This window comes from Tachysurus vachellii, chromosome 24, assembly GCF_030014155.1.
Source record: "Tachysurus vachellii isolate PV-2020 chromosome 24, HZAU_Pvac_v1, whole genome shotgun sequence".
NCBI lineage: Eukaryota > Metazoa > Chordata > Actinopteri > Siluriformes > Bagridae > Tachysurus > Tachysurus vachellii.
In genome coordinates, this window is record NC_083483.1 from 4,864,230 (window position 1) to 4,878,773 (window position 14,544).

The 14,544-nt window shown below is 35.5% G+C and overlaps 1 protein-coding gene across 1 annotated transcript; it reads right to left on the reverse strand.

Moving 5' to 3' along the window:
* Positions 1 to 824: 824 nt before the first annotated feature.
* On the reverse strand, positions 825 to 9,988 carry LOC132839757 (sodium/potassium-transporting ATPase subunit alpha-1-like). The gene is made up of 22 exons (XM_060860904.1): positions 9,896 to 9,988; positions 9,683 to 9,784; positions 9,505 to 9,564; positions 8,566 to 8,769; positions 8,344 to 8,457; positions 8,125 to 8,259; positions 7,501 to 7,618; positions 7,127 to 7,395; positions 6,665 to 6,973; positions 6,322 to 6,456; positions 6,040 to 6,232; positions 5,761 to 5,936; positions 5,545 to 5,681; positions 4,327 to 4,477; positions 4,082 to 4,250; positions 3,846 to 4,000; positions 2,360 to 2,483; positions 2,096 to 2,241; positions 1,862 to 1,992; positions 1,666 to 1,767; positions 1,332 to 1,423; positions 825 to 1,037 (listed from the first exon to the last, which is right to left on the reverse strand). Exons 1-22 carry the CDS (start codon positions 9,905 to 9,907, stop codon positions 1,009 to 1,011), a joined length of 3,063 nt encoding a protein of 1,020 aa, XP_060716887.1. The 5' UTR covers positions 9,908 to 9,988; the 3' UTR covers positions 825 to 1,008.
* Between the last annotated feature and the right edge of the window lie 4,556 nt (positions 9,989 to 14,544).

Below are 14,544 nucleotides of genomic sequence, written 5' to 3' on the forward strand. Positions count from 1 at the left end.
ACATATCAAAACACTCACAACAATGAGGGGAACTTCCTCACGTGTATTCTGATGACATCACATGACGTCACGTGATGTCACGTGAAAATCAAAAATTTTGCACAACATGGGCATGTGACATATCAAAACACTCAGCCCAATGAGGGGAACTTCCTCAGGAGAATTCGGATGACGTCTGTACATGGCTAGGTCTAAGGGATGAACTGATATTTTCAGATGTTTCATTTTTTCTGGAGAATGTCTGTTTGAAGAAATTAAGTCCTCTAGTACACAAGTTGATGATTTTGATAAAACAATTAGTAAAATCAATGCAGTCTATCCAAGGGAAGTAAAATATTCAAATTGCCAACCTAATAAGGCTATACTGTGATTGCAGAAATTGATGGAGTGTATGCTCCTGTGCTGGTCTTATTCCAAGTTCTTTTTTCTACAGTATTAAATCTCATTTTTGATATTTACACTCTGGTTGGTCTGTTTTAAGGTGTATGGTTGTTACAACCATCAATCAGATGGTTATCCAATCATAGCTGATAACAGATACAATTTTAACTGAGATTAGATAATGATGTGAGATCATAGTTGGAGAAACTCAGGATGACATCAATTTTCTTCATTATTCTCTTTTTGATAACACCTCAGAATGATCTCACCTGTTCAAAAGAAGGATGTGCTATGAGTGGACAACTAGCTCCAGATGTGCAGACTAGGACAGCATATAATTGTTAGTGTGGGTTGCCTTTAGATATCCTAGTGAAGGAATTGGGGCATCTGTGGTTTTGTTCTTTGGTGGTTGCAATAAGTGAACACATTGAAAAATAACACAATGCAATTTGTACATCTTTTTATTGATCTATTGAATACCATTGCTTACAGTTATTTGATAAATAAAGAAATTTGAATTGTTTTGATTATGGTTATTAACTGCAATTAAAGATTAAATGCGTACATATTATACTTATTATGGATTACTTAATGTGTGTTCTCAGACTGGGCTTAGGCAAATCTTCTTTAATAATATGTTTCCTTTTCCACCCAACCTAAAAAAAAAGAAAAGAAAAAAGTGTTACCCATCAGCACTTTTATCCATTTCTCTCTATATGCAATCTTTATTATTTTTTTTATCATTTTATTTAATTTGTAAAATGCTCATTGATATGCATTATTTAATTTGTACATTCGATCTTTATCCACTGACTTTATCCAAAGGTGACAAAATATTTCAATTTGGAGTCACAAGTCAATTTTTGGGGTTACTTAATTAACTCTGTATCTCAGTTATACCTAGTACTTTCTCAGCACTTTCATAGACCAAAATGTGCATATGTACATACCTCCTGGGTTCCGTCTAAGGATATATCTTCTAGTCTCATCATATACAAAGATAAGGAGGGAATACGGTAAGGCACATAACCACCATGATGGTCTATAAGGAAAAAACAGGAAGATCAATAGATTGCAAACTGTGTCAGTCAGGTTTTTGATGCTTTCTGTTTGAGTGTGTTAAGGTGTAGATAATAGATAGATCGATCAATAGAGAGACAGCTAGATAGATAGATAGATAGAATAGGGCTGTATAACAACCAAAACTACATCAACTCAGAACAGCTGAAATAATTCATCTCTGTTTTTTAATTTGGGGTCATTTTTTTTCCCAGGTAAACTTACTTAAGTGGATACATTCTAAGTGCCACATCCATGCCTGGACAATATGACAGAAAAGAAGCCAAAGCTGTTTCCTCCAAAAGCCCAAAGATAAGGATTTTATTCCTGAAAGAAAAAAGTAAAGGATGGTTAAGATTTTGTGTTTAATTTTAAAATTTGATCCCTAATTAAATATAACTATTGAAAATGATTTACATACTTCATTTTTTGTTGTATAATAGAATTCATTCTGGTCTTACAGATGATCAAATCAGCCCACTGCACTATTACAATGCTGACAAAGAATGCGGTCTGGCATGTGTACTCTATAATTTTTCTGCTCTCAAAAGTCTGCAAAAAAAGCATATACATGTATTATATAGTAAAACAATGCAGATAGTTAAGTTTTAACATACTGTCTATTCTAAACTTGACCAAAATTTGAAGGACATACCCACTCTTGTCCATAGCTGTCCTCCAAGTCATTAACACATTTATCATCCCAATCAATACGCAATCCTATGAGGTATGATGGCAGGAATCCATTCTCAGCCAGGATTACAAAATAAGTGAAAAAACCTGCAGCTGCTTGCATCATTCCTAAAATTCAGGTTGATTCCATTAACATTACTGTAATCTAGAACTGAATTACTCTTTATCTTACTAATTCTGAATTATAACAAATCCAGTATAGTTTACAGGGTCTCAGTCATCTTACCAATCTGACCATAAGCCATGCTGATGAGCCTCTCATTCACTAGTTTGTCTGTTTTTGGGTTTCTGGGTTGTCTTTTCATTATGTCACTCTCAGCACTTTCATAAGCCAGTGAAATAGCAGGCACCTAAAAAAAAAGCAATGAAATGTAAGTCCAAGAACATTTTAATATTAGTTACTAGTAGATCCCTACTCAATGATGATAGCTCAGTGGTAATGCTGTCACAGGTGAATAAATGTATCACTATTCGTTTCAGGAGATACTACTACTTCTATACTGTACAACACTGGGAGCCGACACGCCACTGATTTTTCCCAAAGACATGCAAGTGGTTGGCAAATCAAACAATTTATTAGCTTGATCACACAAGTTCAAATTCTTTACATCATTATCTTTCAACATCTTCCAGGATGCTTTGAGACAACAGAGCCATGATTTGGTGTGATTATAATAATGATTTTTTACTAATTTGTGAAATTAGGTATATAATTTGGTATAAAACCCCATAGTGGGAATTTAGGCAAATCTTCTTGGAGTCCCTTAAGACAATGTATTGTAGTAATCACTACTACACTAACTAAAAATTGGCATGCAATTGGTATTTTACACTGTAACTGAGAGCATCATTTCCTGTTTGGTGTCAAATGTGTTAAGGTTTTAATAACTGATTAAAAATATGTGGAAAAAAAGTATTATTTGGGTCTGTCAAATGTATATATGGCATATTTTGCAACATATAATTTATGCAAATAATACAGAATCAAACAGCGGTTATGCTTTTTGCCCAGCAGCATAGCTTGATTGTCATTTGCCAGACAACACCAGAATTGCCAGGTCTGCCATTGATGCCCCGTTCTCTTCACAGTTGACAGCAGGTGCACATTGAGCACATGTGACAGACATGTAAGAGTCTGTCTGTGAGTAATTGCTGCTGCCTGCAACTTTAGCCAGCATGACCACTGGTTGTGGGTCAGTGATGGTCTGGTGAGGAATATCCTTGGACGGTTGCACAGACCACCATGTGCTAGCCAGTGGTACTCTTAATGCTTTTCCTTTTCTTCTCAATTAATGATCAAAATAAGATGCATTGTTGCTGATATTTGTCCTTATTTCCTGTTTTCTGTTGACTTTCTGGACAAAAATATTTGTATGCTCGGGATAAGTCAAAACGTGTGAACAGAATTTGGTGATGAATGTATAACATTTGTAGAATAAGAAGTGAACAAAATAAACAATAAACAAAAAGATTCTATGCAGAATCATAGGAAAGTGAAATCATGTTACTTTGGCATTGCATTACTTGGGTTGATATTATAAAGTTCTGCCTACATTTGCTGATACAGGGATTGAATAACATACACCTATATTGCTGTAAAGGTAATGTGCCAAATTTAATAAAATGCGAAAATAAAATAATGTAATAGTTATAATAATAATAATAATAATAATAATAATAATAATAATAATAATAATAATAAAGGTTCCTACCATGTCAGTTCCCAAGTCAATACATAGTATAGTGACAGTGCCAAGAGGGAGAGGAATGCCAGCAATGATGAAAAGGAGGAAGGGTGAAATCTCAGGAATGTTACTGGTTAAAGTATAAGCAATTGATTTCTTTAAGTTGTCAAATATAAGACGACCTAGAGAGAGAATTATATTTGTTACTTATTTAGCTTAATATAAATCAAACTTGAAAAACATGCCATTCAGTAGTTTTTAACCTTCTTCTACTCCAGTAACAATAGAAGCAAAGTTGTCATCCAGGAGAATCATATCAGCAGCCTGTTTGGAGACATCGGATCCAGCAATACCCATTGCTACACCAATGTCAGCCTTCTTCAGAGCAGGAGAATCATTAACACCATCACCAGTCACAGCCACAATGGCACCCTGTAAGAAAATTATTTAAATATATTTACTAACTGGAAGGTTAAACTCTCATTTTATTAGTATTATTAGTTCATACCTGTCTCTGGCAACCTTCCACAATAATCAGCTTTTGCTGAGGAGATGTTCTGGCAAACACAATCTCAGTGTGGTATTTCAAGATATCGTCCAGCTGCTCTGGTGTCATTTGCTTCAACTCTGCCCCATGGACCACACAGGCTTTTGCCTCTCTGCAAAGATATCTGATGTTAGTCTTTTACTTAATGAGTTTTACTGTTATACAATGGAGGTATATGCATTTGTCACTCAAATTGGTCCAAGTCTGTGTCTATAGCATTACAGGGTCCTCTACCCCCTTGAAAAGAAGAACACATAGGTCAGAATGATGTTCTTTGATTTCAGCTCAGTGGGCTTCACCAAGAAGGATCTGAGCTTCACTCTCTTCTGCAACTGGACCATATCCCTCACCAAAAAAGCACAGCGGTGACACCATTACCCCTTTCTTTACCACATTTTTCCAGAGGCCTACTTGAGTGTGCACTCACCATACATATTATTGTCTGTTAAGGGATGTGCAGTACATCAGACCACGAAACCTTGCAGCAGATAGATCAGAAAGACAGCAGATAATATCATGCATGGCCTACTGTTCCAAAAACAGATGCTCCACAAATGTTACCTCAGCCAAGTCAACAAAAAAACCAATAAACTTTTTGTAACATTGCCATCCAGCAGAAGATATTAAAGTGTCCAGACCAACCAGACTCTGGAACAGCTTCTTTTCACAAGCTACAAAGTCCCTCAATAATAAACTGACTCCTTCCAAACCTACAATGTTAGAGACTAATCCCCTTAATCACTAGGCACCTCTTCATTTTATCATGTACTTTTTAATCACTAGATCACATTCTTAAATACATACAGGAATGTCACTATGCACTGTCCAAATATAGCAGCATTACAGTACCTGTCATACAGTTACAGCATTACACTTTTTTAATTTATTTATTTATTTATTTTTAAAAATATTTATTTATTTTTAATTTATTCCTAACACTCTTCTACCTTAGACCTCGATCCTGATAATGGAGATAAAGTTTTGTTCACCACACAAACCCACACTATACTGTACTAAACAATGAAACTATGCAACCATTATTAATATGGATTAATAAATTAATATTTATTAATCAAACATACCAGAGACTTTAGCAAAAGCTAGAGGTCAAGCCTGCTAATGAGGCACCACTGCACATCACTTAATTTGACTTAAATCAAATTAAAAAATTTAGGTAACCTGGGGTTGACATCTCCAACAGGGATGTTCAGACGAGCAGCAATGTCTTCTACAGTTTCATTGCCTTCAGAGATGATACCCACTCCCTTAGCAATGGCTTTAGCAGTGATTGGATGATCTCCTGTAACCATGATAACCTGGGACAAGGTAAAAGTTTTAAAACTCAAACAAACCATTACACAAACCATTCCACTTCTATATTGTAAATCTTTGTACCTTGATTCCAGCACTCCTGCACTTAGCTACAGCATCAGGTACCGCAGCACGGGGAGGATCAATCATGGATATGAGGCCAAGAAAGCACAGGTTCTCAGTAGGGAAGTTTATGTTCTCTGTGTCAAATGCAAAGCCCTTTGGGAACTGATCATCAGGGAGGTTAAAATGGCAGAAACCTGGAAAGTAAAGAATAGCACAGTATATAAACATAGTATTCAATCTACTATCAAAATATCAAATAGTCCATTTTCATCCGTGTATTTAATTAGATTTTCTCACCTAATACCCTTTCTCCAAGGCTGCCAAGCTTCACATAGGCATTTTGGAAACCATCTTTCATCTCCTCATCCAATTGTTGTTCTTTTCCCTGAATCATGATGGTTGAGCACCTGGACAGAATGCTCTCTGGGGCTCCTTTCATTATTAATATATGCTCAGTCTCTGAGGAGTTGTGGTTCTTGTGGACTGAGAGCTTACATGAGACAGTTAAAAGTTTGTTAGGTCTCAAATCAAAGGGCATCAAATTATCAATACGGTTATTTTAAGGTTAAATCTAAACACCTGGTATTTGTTGGTGGAGTTGAAGGGGATCTCAGCAAGCTTCAGATACTTATCTCTTATTTCCTTCACTGAGCCACAGCAAAGTTCAATACTCTTTAACAGGGCAGACTCTGATGCATCACCAGCTGTGTGTCTCTGTAAGGCAATGAACAAAATGAGAAATAATATTGGTATTTCAGTGTTCTTGTTCCTTTCATGGTAACTAATGACCTTTTACATTTTGCAAACTTACCAAATGGACATTTGCTATTTGCATTTATAGTTATCAGAAGTATGAGAAAATGGATAAAAAGTGCTTGAAAAACATTAGAAATAACCAAAAACTTTTGATAATTAGGCAAACCTTAAGTATTGGAACTTTGCTCTGATCACCAAGGAAGACTGCATGGTTGCACACTCCAGCTACACGAGCAAGTGCAGACCAAGTGGGAGAGCTTCTGTCGAAAGAAGTTCCACTTTGGTCCTCTGTGGTATCTGCTTCATGAATCTGGTTGTCAAACCACATATGTGCCACAGTCATACGATTCTGGGTCAGAGTTCCTGTCTTGTCTGAGCAAATAGTGGAAGTGGATCCAAGTGTTTCTACAGCTTCAAGATTCTTTACTAGACAGTTCTTCTTCGCCATTCGTTTGGCAGTTAGAGTTAAACACACCTATAAGAACAAAAAATTTATTTTTTTTTTAAATGAAAAATTATATTGACAACTTGGTTTTGTCTATTTAAAAAAGACTGACTTCATAAAAATGACTGTGTTAACATTTAATTGGGTAGGACAATCATGGATATTTTTAGGTACAATACTTACTGTGACAGTAGCGAGCAGACCCTCAGGCACGTTGGCAACAATAATTCCAATAAGGAAGATGACAGCTTCAAGCCATCCATATCCAAGAATAAGGGACAAAATGAAGAAGGACACACCCAGGAAAACAGCCACACCAGTAATGATGTGGATAAAGTGTTCAATCTCAATGGCAATGGGTGTCTTTCCACCCTCCAGACTTGAGGCAAGAATAGCAATACGACCCATGACTGTGTTATCACCAGTGTTGATGACGATACCTTTGGCTGTACCTGAGGAAAAAAAATATTTATTTTATTTAAATGAGCTTTTTTTTAATATATTTATCTATTGTTTAGTACATGACTTATTTATAGCTATGTATGAGTATATTTTACCCTCCAAGCAATTTGTAGAAAAAAACACAATATTCCTTGTCTCAAGAGGATTTTCATTTGAGAAGTCAGGAGTACGGGTTTGTGGCTCAGATTCTCCAGTAAGAGAGGAATTGTCCACCTGCAAGGGCATAAGTATACACATCATTTGTTATCATGTAGGTGTGGTTAAGTGTTTTTTTTTTTTTTTTTTTTTAAAGCTCAGCCAGCTTTTTCATTTATCCTTCCCAAAATACTATTATGGTATCATATGCCATACAGTATAAATGAAAATTTATGAACATTATAATTTTAATTCACATTGTTTTAAATTTCTCTGAAGCTGCTTTGCGACAATGTCCATTGTTACATATACAAATCATTTCGATACATGTTCTATACAAATCAAAGTTAATTGAATTGAATGTGCACACATGCATTCACACTTTAGCACCACCAAACCACATGAACAATGCATAAACCACATCAAACCCACTTTAACATGGGTAGGACATACACAAAAACTCCACACAGACCGTAACCAGAGATCATGATGGAACCTTAAATCCTAGACCCTGTTCAACCCAAGTTGAAATCAATAGACATAATTATAAAAAATGTATTTGAAGAAAATTTGTATTATCGTACCTTGCAACCATGAGCAGCAATAATACGTAAATCAGCAGGAATCCTATCACCACCTCTAATTTCCACCAAGTCACCAACAACAACCTCTTCAGCGTTAAGGCTCTTTTTCTCACCATCACGAATAACCAGAGCTTGCTATATAAGAAAAATGCAGTTAAATGATGGTTGAGATGTGGACATTTTATATATATATGTTTTTAAATGTTCTTTGTATATTACATGGGGAACAAGATTCTTGAAGGAGTCCATGATCTTTGAGCTCTTAGCTTCTTGGTAGTATGAAAAGCACCCAGTAATCAATACCACTGTGGCCAGGACAATACCCAAGTACAGCTATGAAAAAAGTAAATCTTATAATTTGCTTCATTAATAGGAAAATAAAAAAATGAAATGTGTTATCTAATGAAACTAACATAAATGATTAAAATGAACATTTCTTACATTATCATTTTCTGGTTCACTCTCAGTAGTGAATTGAATTGCAAAAGCCAAGAAACAAAGAAAAGCTCCGATCCACAGAAGTGTACAGAATCCACCAAAGAGCTGTTTACAGAATTTGACCCATTCTGGGGTGGAAGGAGGAGGCGTGAGAGCATTGGGTCCATCACGTTCAAGGATCTCTTTTGCCCGGGAGCTAGACAAACCCTTTAAAAATAGGGAAACATATAATTTTAAATGCAGTATGAATTAATTAATTTGTTTTAATAAGGTTTCAATTAAATTCAGAGGGATAAAATCTAATCAATAATCACTATAGCTTATTACAAAGACAAATGAAATAAAACCAACATGTCTTGTTAATGTGCTGGATCACCAACAGCCACTAGTACAGTTTCAACAGGCCATGCCATATAAAGAATATACTCCTTATAAAACTGTTCAGTGATGTGGAGTCAGTCATCCTGGAACATCCACTCAGCACAGAAATGTTTCATCTAAGAAATTTCTTTTCACTAAGAGGTAAGGTGGATTTAAACACTAATGGAGCACTTTGTCACTATATAAAGTTACTTAATAATGTCTTTGATTATTATTATGCAGAATTGTCTCATTTTCATCAATTTTCAATTGAAAAATGGCTCAATTTTAGCAACAGGGTCTGCTGATATGTTAAATGTGCAGCACTTATTGCTAATTTGTTATTACCCATAGAAAAAGGCTTCACAAGTCAACTATTTACTATTTAGAAGTATATATATATATATATATATATATATATATATATATATATATATATATATATATATATATATATATATATATATATATATATATATATATATACACACACAATATCAATATACAAGACGATTTTCTTCCCAAAGAACATCTGTATTAAAGCTTAGTTGGGTTTTCTTTTCCAATAGATCTTCTACTCACTCTGTTAATGTCAGTTCCATATTTATTATGGAGTTCATCTAAGGTTAACTTGTGATCATCCTGTAAAGGTAAATATGATTTAAATATTAGTAATCATATAAAATATTTTAATGTATTTCTTTAGGTATACATTTTATAAATAATAAACTGCAAAAAATATAAAAAAAAGCTTTCTTACCAGATCCACTTCTTTCTTAAGTTCACTTATGTCCTTCCTCTTTTTCTTCTTTTTTCCCCCTTCTTCTGAACTTGCTGCAAGCATGTACTTATCATTTCCTGTCTGGATATAAAATTTGTACAACATGAAAAAGGCCAACATTCATTTTAAAAATAATAATTAAATAACAATTACAAAACTCAGAGTACTACATTAAGCACAAAATTCCCTTACCCCTAAGCCCATTTTAAGTTTTTGTCTAGTAACTGATCAAAGTATGCGCTGGTCCAAACGAGGTAGAGAAACTTTTATAGTTTAGCAATTCACCGGTCAGAAGGGGAGGAGTTTTGGACAAAACTGGACGTAGGTCATTTTAATTCCTCCATGGCAACCAAACAGTTTCCCAAAACATCTGGGAAAGTGGTGAAGTGTTTGTGGAAAAGTTTTTAAAGTATTGTAGATACACAAAGGGTCCATACAGGTAGGTAATTTAAACTCTCCAGTGTGTTTACATGGTAATATACTAATATTACCCACCAATATTATCCATGTATTTCTTGGAATATTTTTATATTTATCACATAAACAAATTCTACATATGATTATCTACATATTATATTACTCCATGTCAGGTAGTTTATGTAGAGTACTTTTTATATCATATGTCAAATTTCATTCAGTAAGAGGTGGTTTTAAACGCAAGGAACTAACAAGGAACTAACTTACACCCGTACACTATGTAGCCAAACATTTGTACACACCTGATCAATAAACTCATGATTTTTGAACATCCCACTCCAGATTTAGTCATCCAATGTTGCCTTCAAACTTTGGGGAAAGATTTTCACTAGATGTTGGAAGGTGAATGTGGAGATTTTTCCTGTAGGTTTCTGTGCAAGCCACTCCAGTTCTTCTGCTACAACCATAATACTCCATGTCTTCATGGAACTCACTTCGGGTGCACTTAGGGCGTTGTCATGCTGGAATGGGGTTTGGGCTTCTTAATTCCAATGAAGACATATGGTAGGAAATTGTAGTCAGCAAATGTTAATGGAACATATAATGGAATGTATGATGGATATATATTTAAAAAAAAAAAATGAAACATTTATAGGAGAAATGGGAAAGAAAAACAAACAGAAAAAACGGATCATAACCTGATTGCATTGCATTGCATGACGTTTGTACACCTTTTATATATGAATGGGTTTGTGGTTGTATTCAGAGTGATCCAATCACATTTAGCCTCATGTCCAAAAGTAAATATCATACAGCTGTTATCCATGAATTTATTCTGATAAACTCCAAAGAAATATCAGTTGCTTCTGTGGAACATTTCTTGGTTTCATTTGACTGCTGAATCCATGGACCACAAAGAGCTTGCATGTATTGATCAGGAGTGGGGTACAAAATAATTTACAAAAGTATTATCAGATATACTATGGAACACAGTAAAGACCCTCAAGAACAAATAGAGAAAATGGAGCACCACCAAGAATAGGACATCCCTCCAAAATGTATAAAAAGACAAGACAAGGAGACCTTACCAAGGAGGCTGTGACAAGAAACCTAAACATTTGAGGAGCTACAGGAATATACACTTCAGCCTACAGACATGGCCTCCACAGACACGCCCCAAAACACACACACACACACCTGTAATCAATCAGTCACACCTGTGCACACACACACACAAACTATCTCTCTCTCTCTCTGACACACACACACACCTGTACTCAATCAGTCACACACACACACACACACACACACACACACACACACACACACACTTTTACTTATTTCAATCATTCATTCAGACATACATACAAAATTCTGTTCATTGTCTTTTTTCTTGATTTGATTTTTGCTCCTGTTTCTGCTTTACTTGTATTTTTGACATAGACCCTGATATCCGGTTTGTTAATTGCATGAACACTGCCAGATTTTGCCAAAGATTTTTGGATGTCTGCCTGGTGCCTGGTAAAACTGTCTGCATTAAACTGTGTGCCTGCATTCGCAGCTGTTACTGCAAGGTTCTTGTGACATACTGATTACTCTCTGCATGTGACAACAATATCTCATATTCTACACATCTGGATAAAAGAAAACACTTTCTAACAAAAAAATATATATATTCAGCTAAGTTTTACTTGAATAGTGGGCTTAATATTGGAAATTGTAAACAAAACAGATTTACAGGCATACATAAATTCAGGGTATTAATGTTAAAGACAGCTGTGACAGTGGCATGGAAAACTACCTGAGATGATATTAGGAAGAAACCTTGAGAGAAATCAGACTCTGAAATCAGAAAAGGCAAACCATCCTCATCTGGGAGACCAGACAGGGAGATTATAAATCATTTCCCTTCTATGACTGTGTACTACAGGACCAAATAGTGCAATAGTTTAACCAGGAAAATTTTAACATGAAGTCTACTTTGTTGAAGTTATCAACTGTTTACTAATGCACAAGACTTGAGACTCTTCTTGAGATTTGTTCAGAGTCTTCAAGGTGGATACTGAGTTCTGCTGACACCTTTCCTGCAGTAGTATTGTGTTGTTTAGACTGATGACTTCTGCTGATGAAGTCCTGCCATGCTTTGTATATTCAGTCATAATTGTGGAGACTGTTGCTCTTGAAACACCAAAGAGTTGGGCTGTAAATCTTACAGATGCTCCTGCTAAATAAGCTCCTACGATTTGTCCCATTTGGAAGTCTGACAAATCACCCATTTCAATAATATCTCAAACTAACTTGTTTTATACTGGCATGGAATCTATATAATATATAAGAAAAATAAATAAATGATAATCACAACATGAGATTTTCCCCAATAGCCTACACAAATAATATTAACTGCTATAACAATAGATGTTCGCATTACTTTGTCCAATCACCGTAGACTAAATGTTTTGCCAAAAAGGGTAGCTCTACTGGTGAATTAAACACTGAAATAAGAGATCTCCAATGAAAAAAGCTTGGGAAGGAAACTCATTAGACACATTTGCTGGTTTTATAAATCTTTCTTGATGACTATATACATAAATGCTGGCGCTTCATCAGAAGGAAGATGACTAAAGAATGAAGAGACAAAATGTGTAATGAAAGAGATAAACGGTAAACTTCTTTTGCTTGAGTTTACATGCAAAAGACACACTAAAGAGAATATAGATAATACCCAGCATGTTTCTCACCAAAAGATAAACATACAAAACATGAAAAACAGTGAATTAATCTAAAATGTAAATCATGTATCTTTCATCACATAATCCATAATTAACAAGGTCCATGGAATTGGTAAAAAGATTTGAAATTGTACTGAAGTGGCATAAAGAGAGTTGTAAGTCAAACAAGATAAATATTATTTCTTGCACCAGACCCTCAGTTTCTTGGTCATCGGATATCAGCACAGGTCATTGAGATATACCCAAACTTAAATGACTGCTGTTCTTCAATGGGAAGTTGGTAAAAGGGCTGAGATCTTTCCAAAACCTTTGCAGATATTACCTCCTCTAAGGCTTAAGGGTTTTTCACAGATTGCTGGTCCTCTTCATGGCCTACTGTTTCAATATTAGAGTCTACTGATTTGGCAGGGTTTGATGATTTCCACCTCTGAAGCAGTGGGACAAGCTTGGAGACAATGAGTGGTTACTCTACTGTGTCATTGAGAATGCCAAGCAAGGTGAATGTCATCAACTCCTCTTTCTGTGCTACCCGAAAGAGAAAGTCCTTCAAAATATCCATAATGACATGGGGCACCAGGAAATAGAGTGCACTCTGGATTTGTGAAGACAGAGGTGTTTACTGAGTAGGCATGAGTGAGGATGTGGAACACTGTATCAAGATGCCACAACTTACGATCCAAACACTGATGAAAGTGTTCATCACCTCAAGAAGTGGTAGCAGTGGACTTTTCCATTCTGGAACCAGCATCAGATGACCATGAAAATATTTTGATAAAAATTGTTTTTACCAAGTTCACCCAAGCATTACCTGTACTGTACATCAACAGAAAGCTAACATGACTGTGAAAAAAAATGATTCATGAAGTATGGGGTTTCCTGTAGAAGCGATTGTGCTGAAATGAGTAGGACTGAAGCTACGGAGTCTGTTGACCTAAAGTTATCAAAGTTTGATCATGATCACTGTACTAGCCCTGAGCATAAAGGGATTGTGCCTCCACCAGAAATAGCAAAAGAGACAACACTGGTGTGCTCTAACCAGCATTGTGTAGTGCTTAGTCACTCAGTCCAGAAGCTTTTTCCCAAGTGCTTGCAAGTCTTGGTGCAATTTTCTTGAGATCCGCATTAATCACTGAAGGAGTTGGCTATAGCAGGGGAGAATGAAGCCGAGTGCTCACCACTTTAATACAATCAGCCTTAAGAAAATACAACCCCTCCCTACAGTGGTTAGACACATGCACAGGTAGGCATGCAGAGAGGAAAAGTCTGGGCACATTAAAGATGTGATAAGATGAGTTAAGCTGATAATGCTTGAGTTTATACTAGGAATTAAAATGTTCTGTTCTTTGTGTTTTGTATGCAGGTGATGTTGATTTTATATTGGCTACATTACATTATTTTGTATTCTAAGTGGTGTATTTGAGTGCCGAACACAATAGAATACACATGTACTGTACTGAAATGTATAGCTGTAATATAAAAACAAACATCATTTTGTTTTAACACAAAATATGTCTAGATAGAAAAGAGCAGCCTAAGTAGATGGTCTAACTGAGCTAGTGTGTGCAGATAAAGAAGTAAGTTTTATTTCAGTGAGGCAAATTGTTGTCTGTGCCATTGCCATATTTTATAATAATTCTATGTGCTTGTACTGTATTGTTTTGTATTTTGTTGTATTGCTATATCTATTGGCTTCAA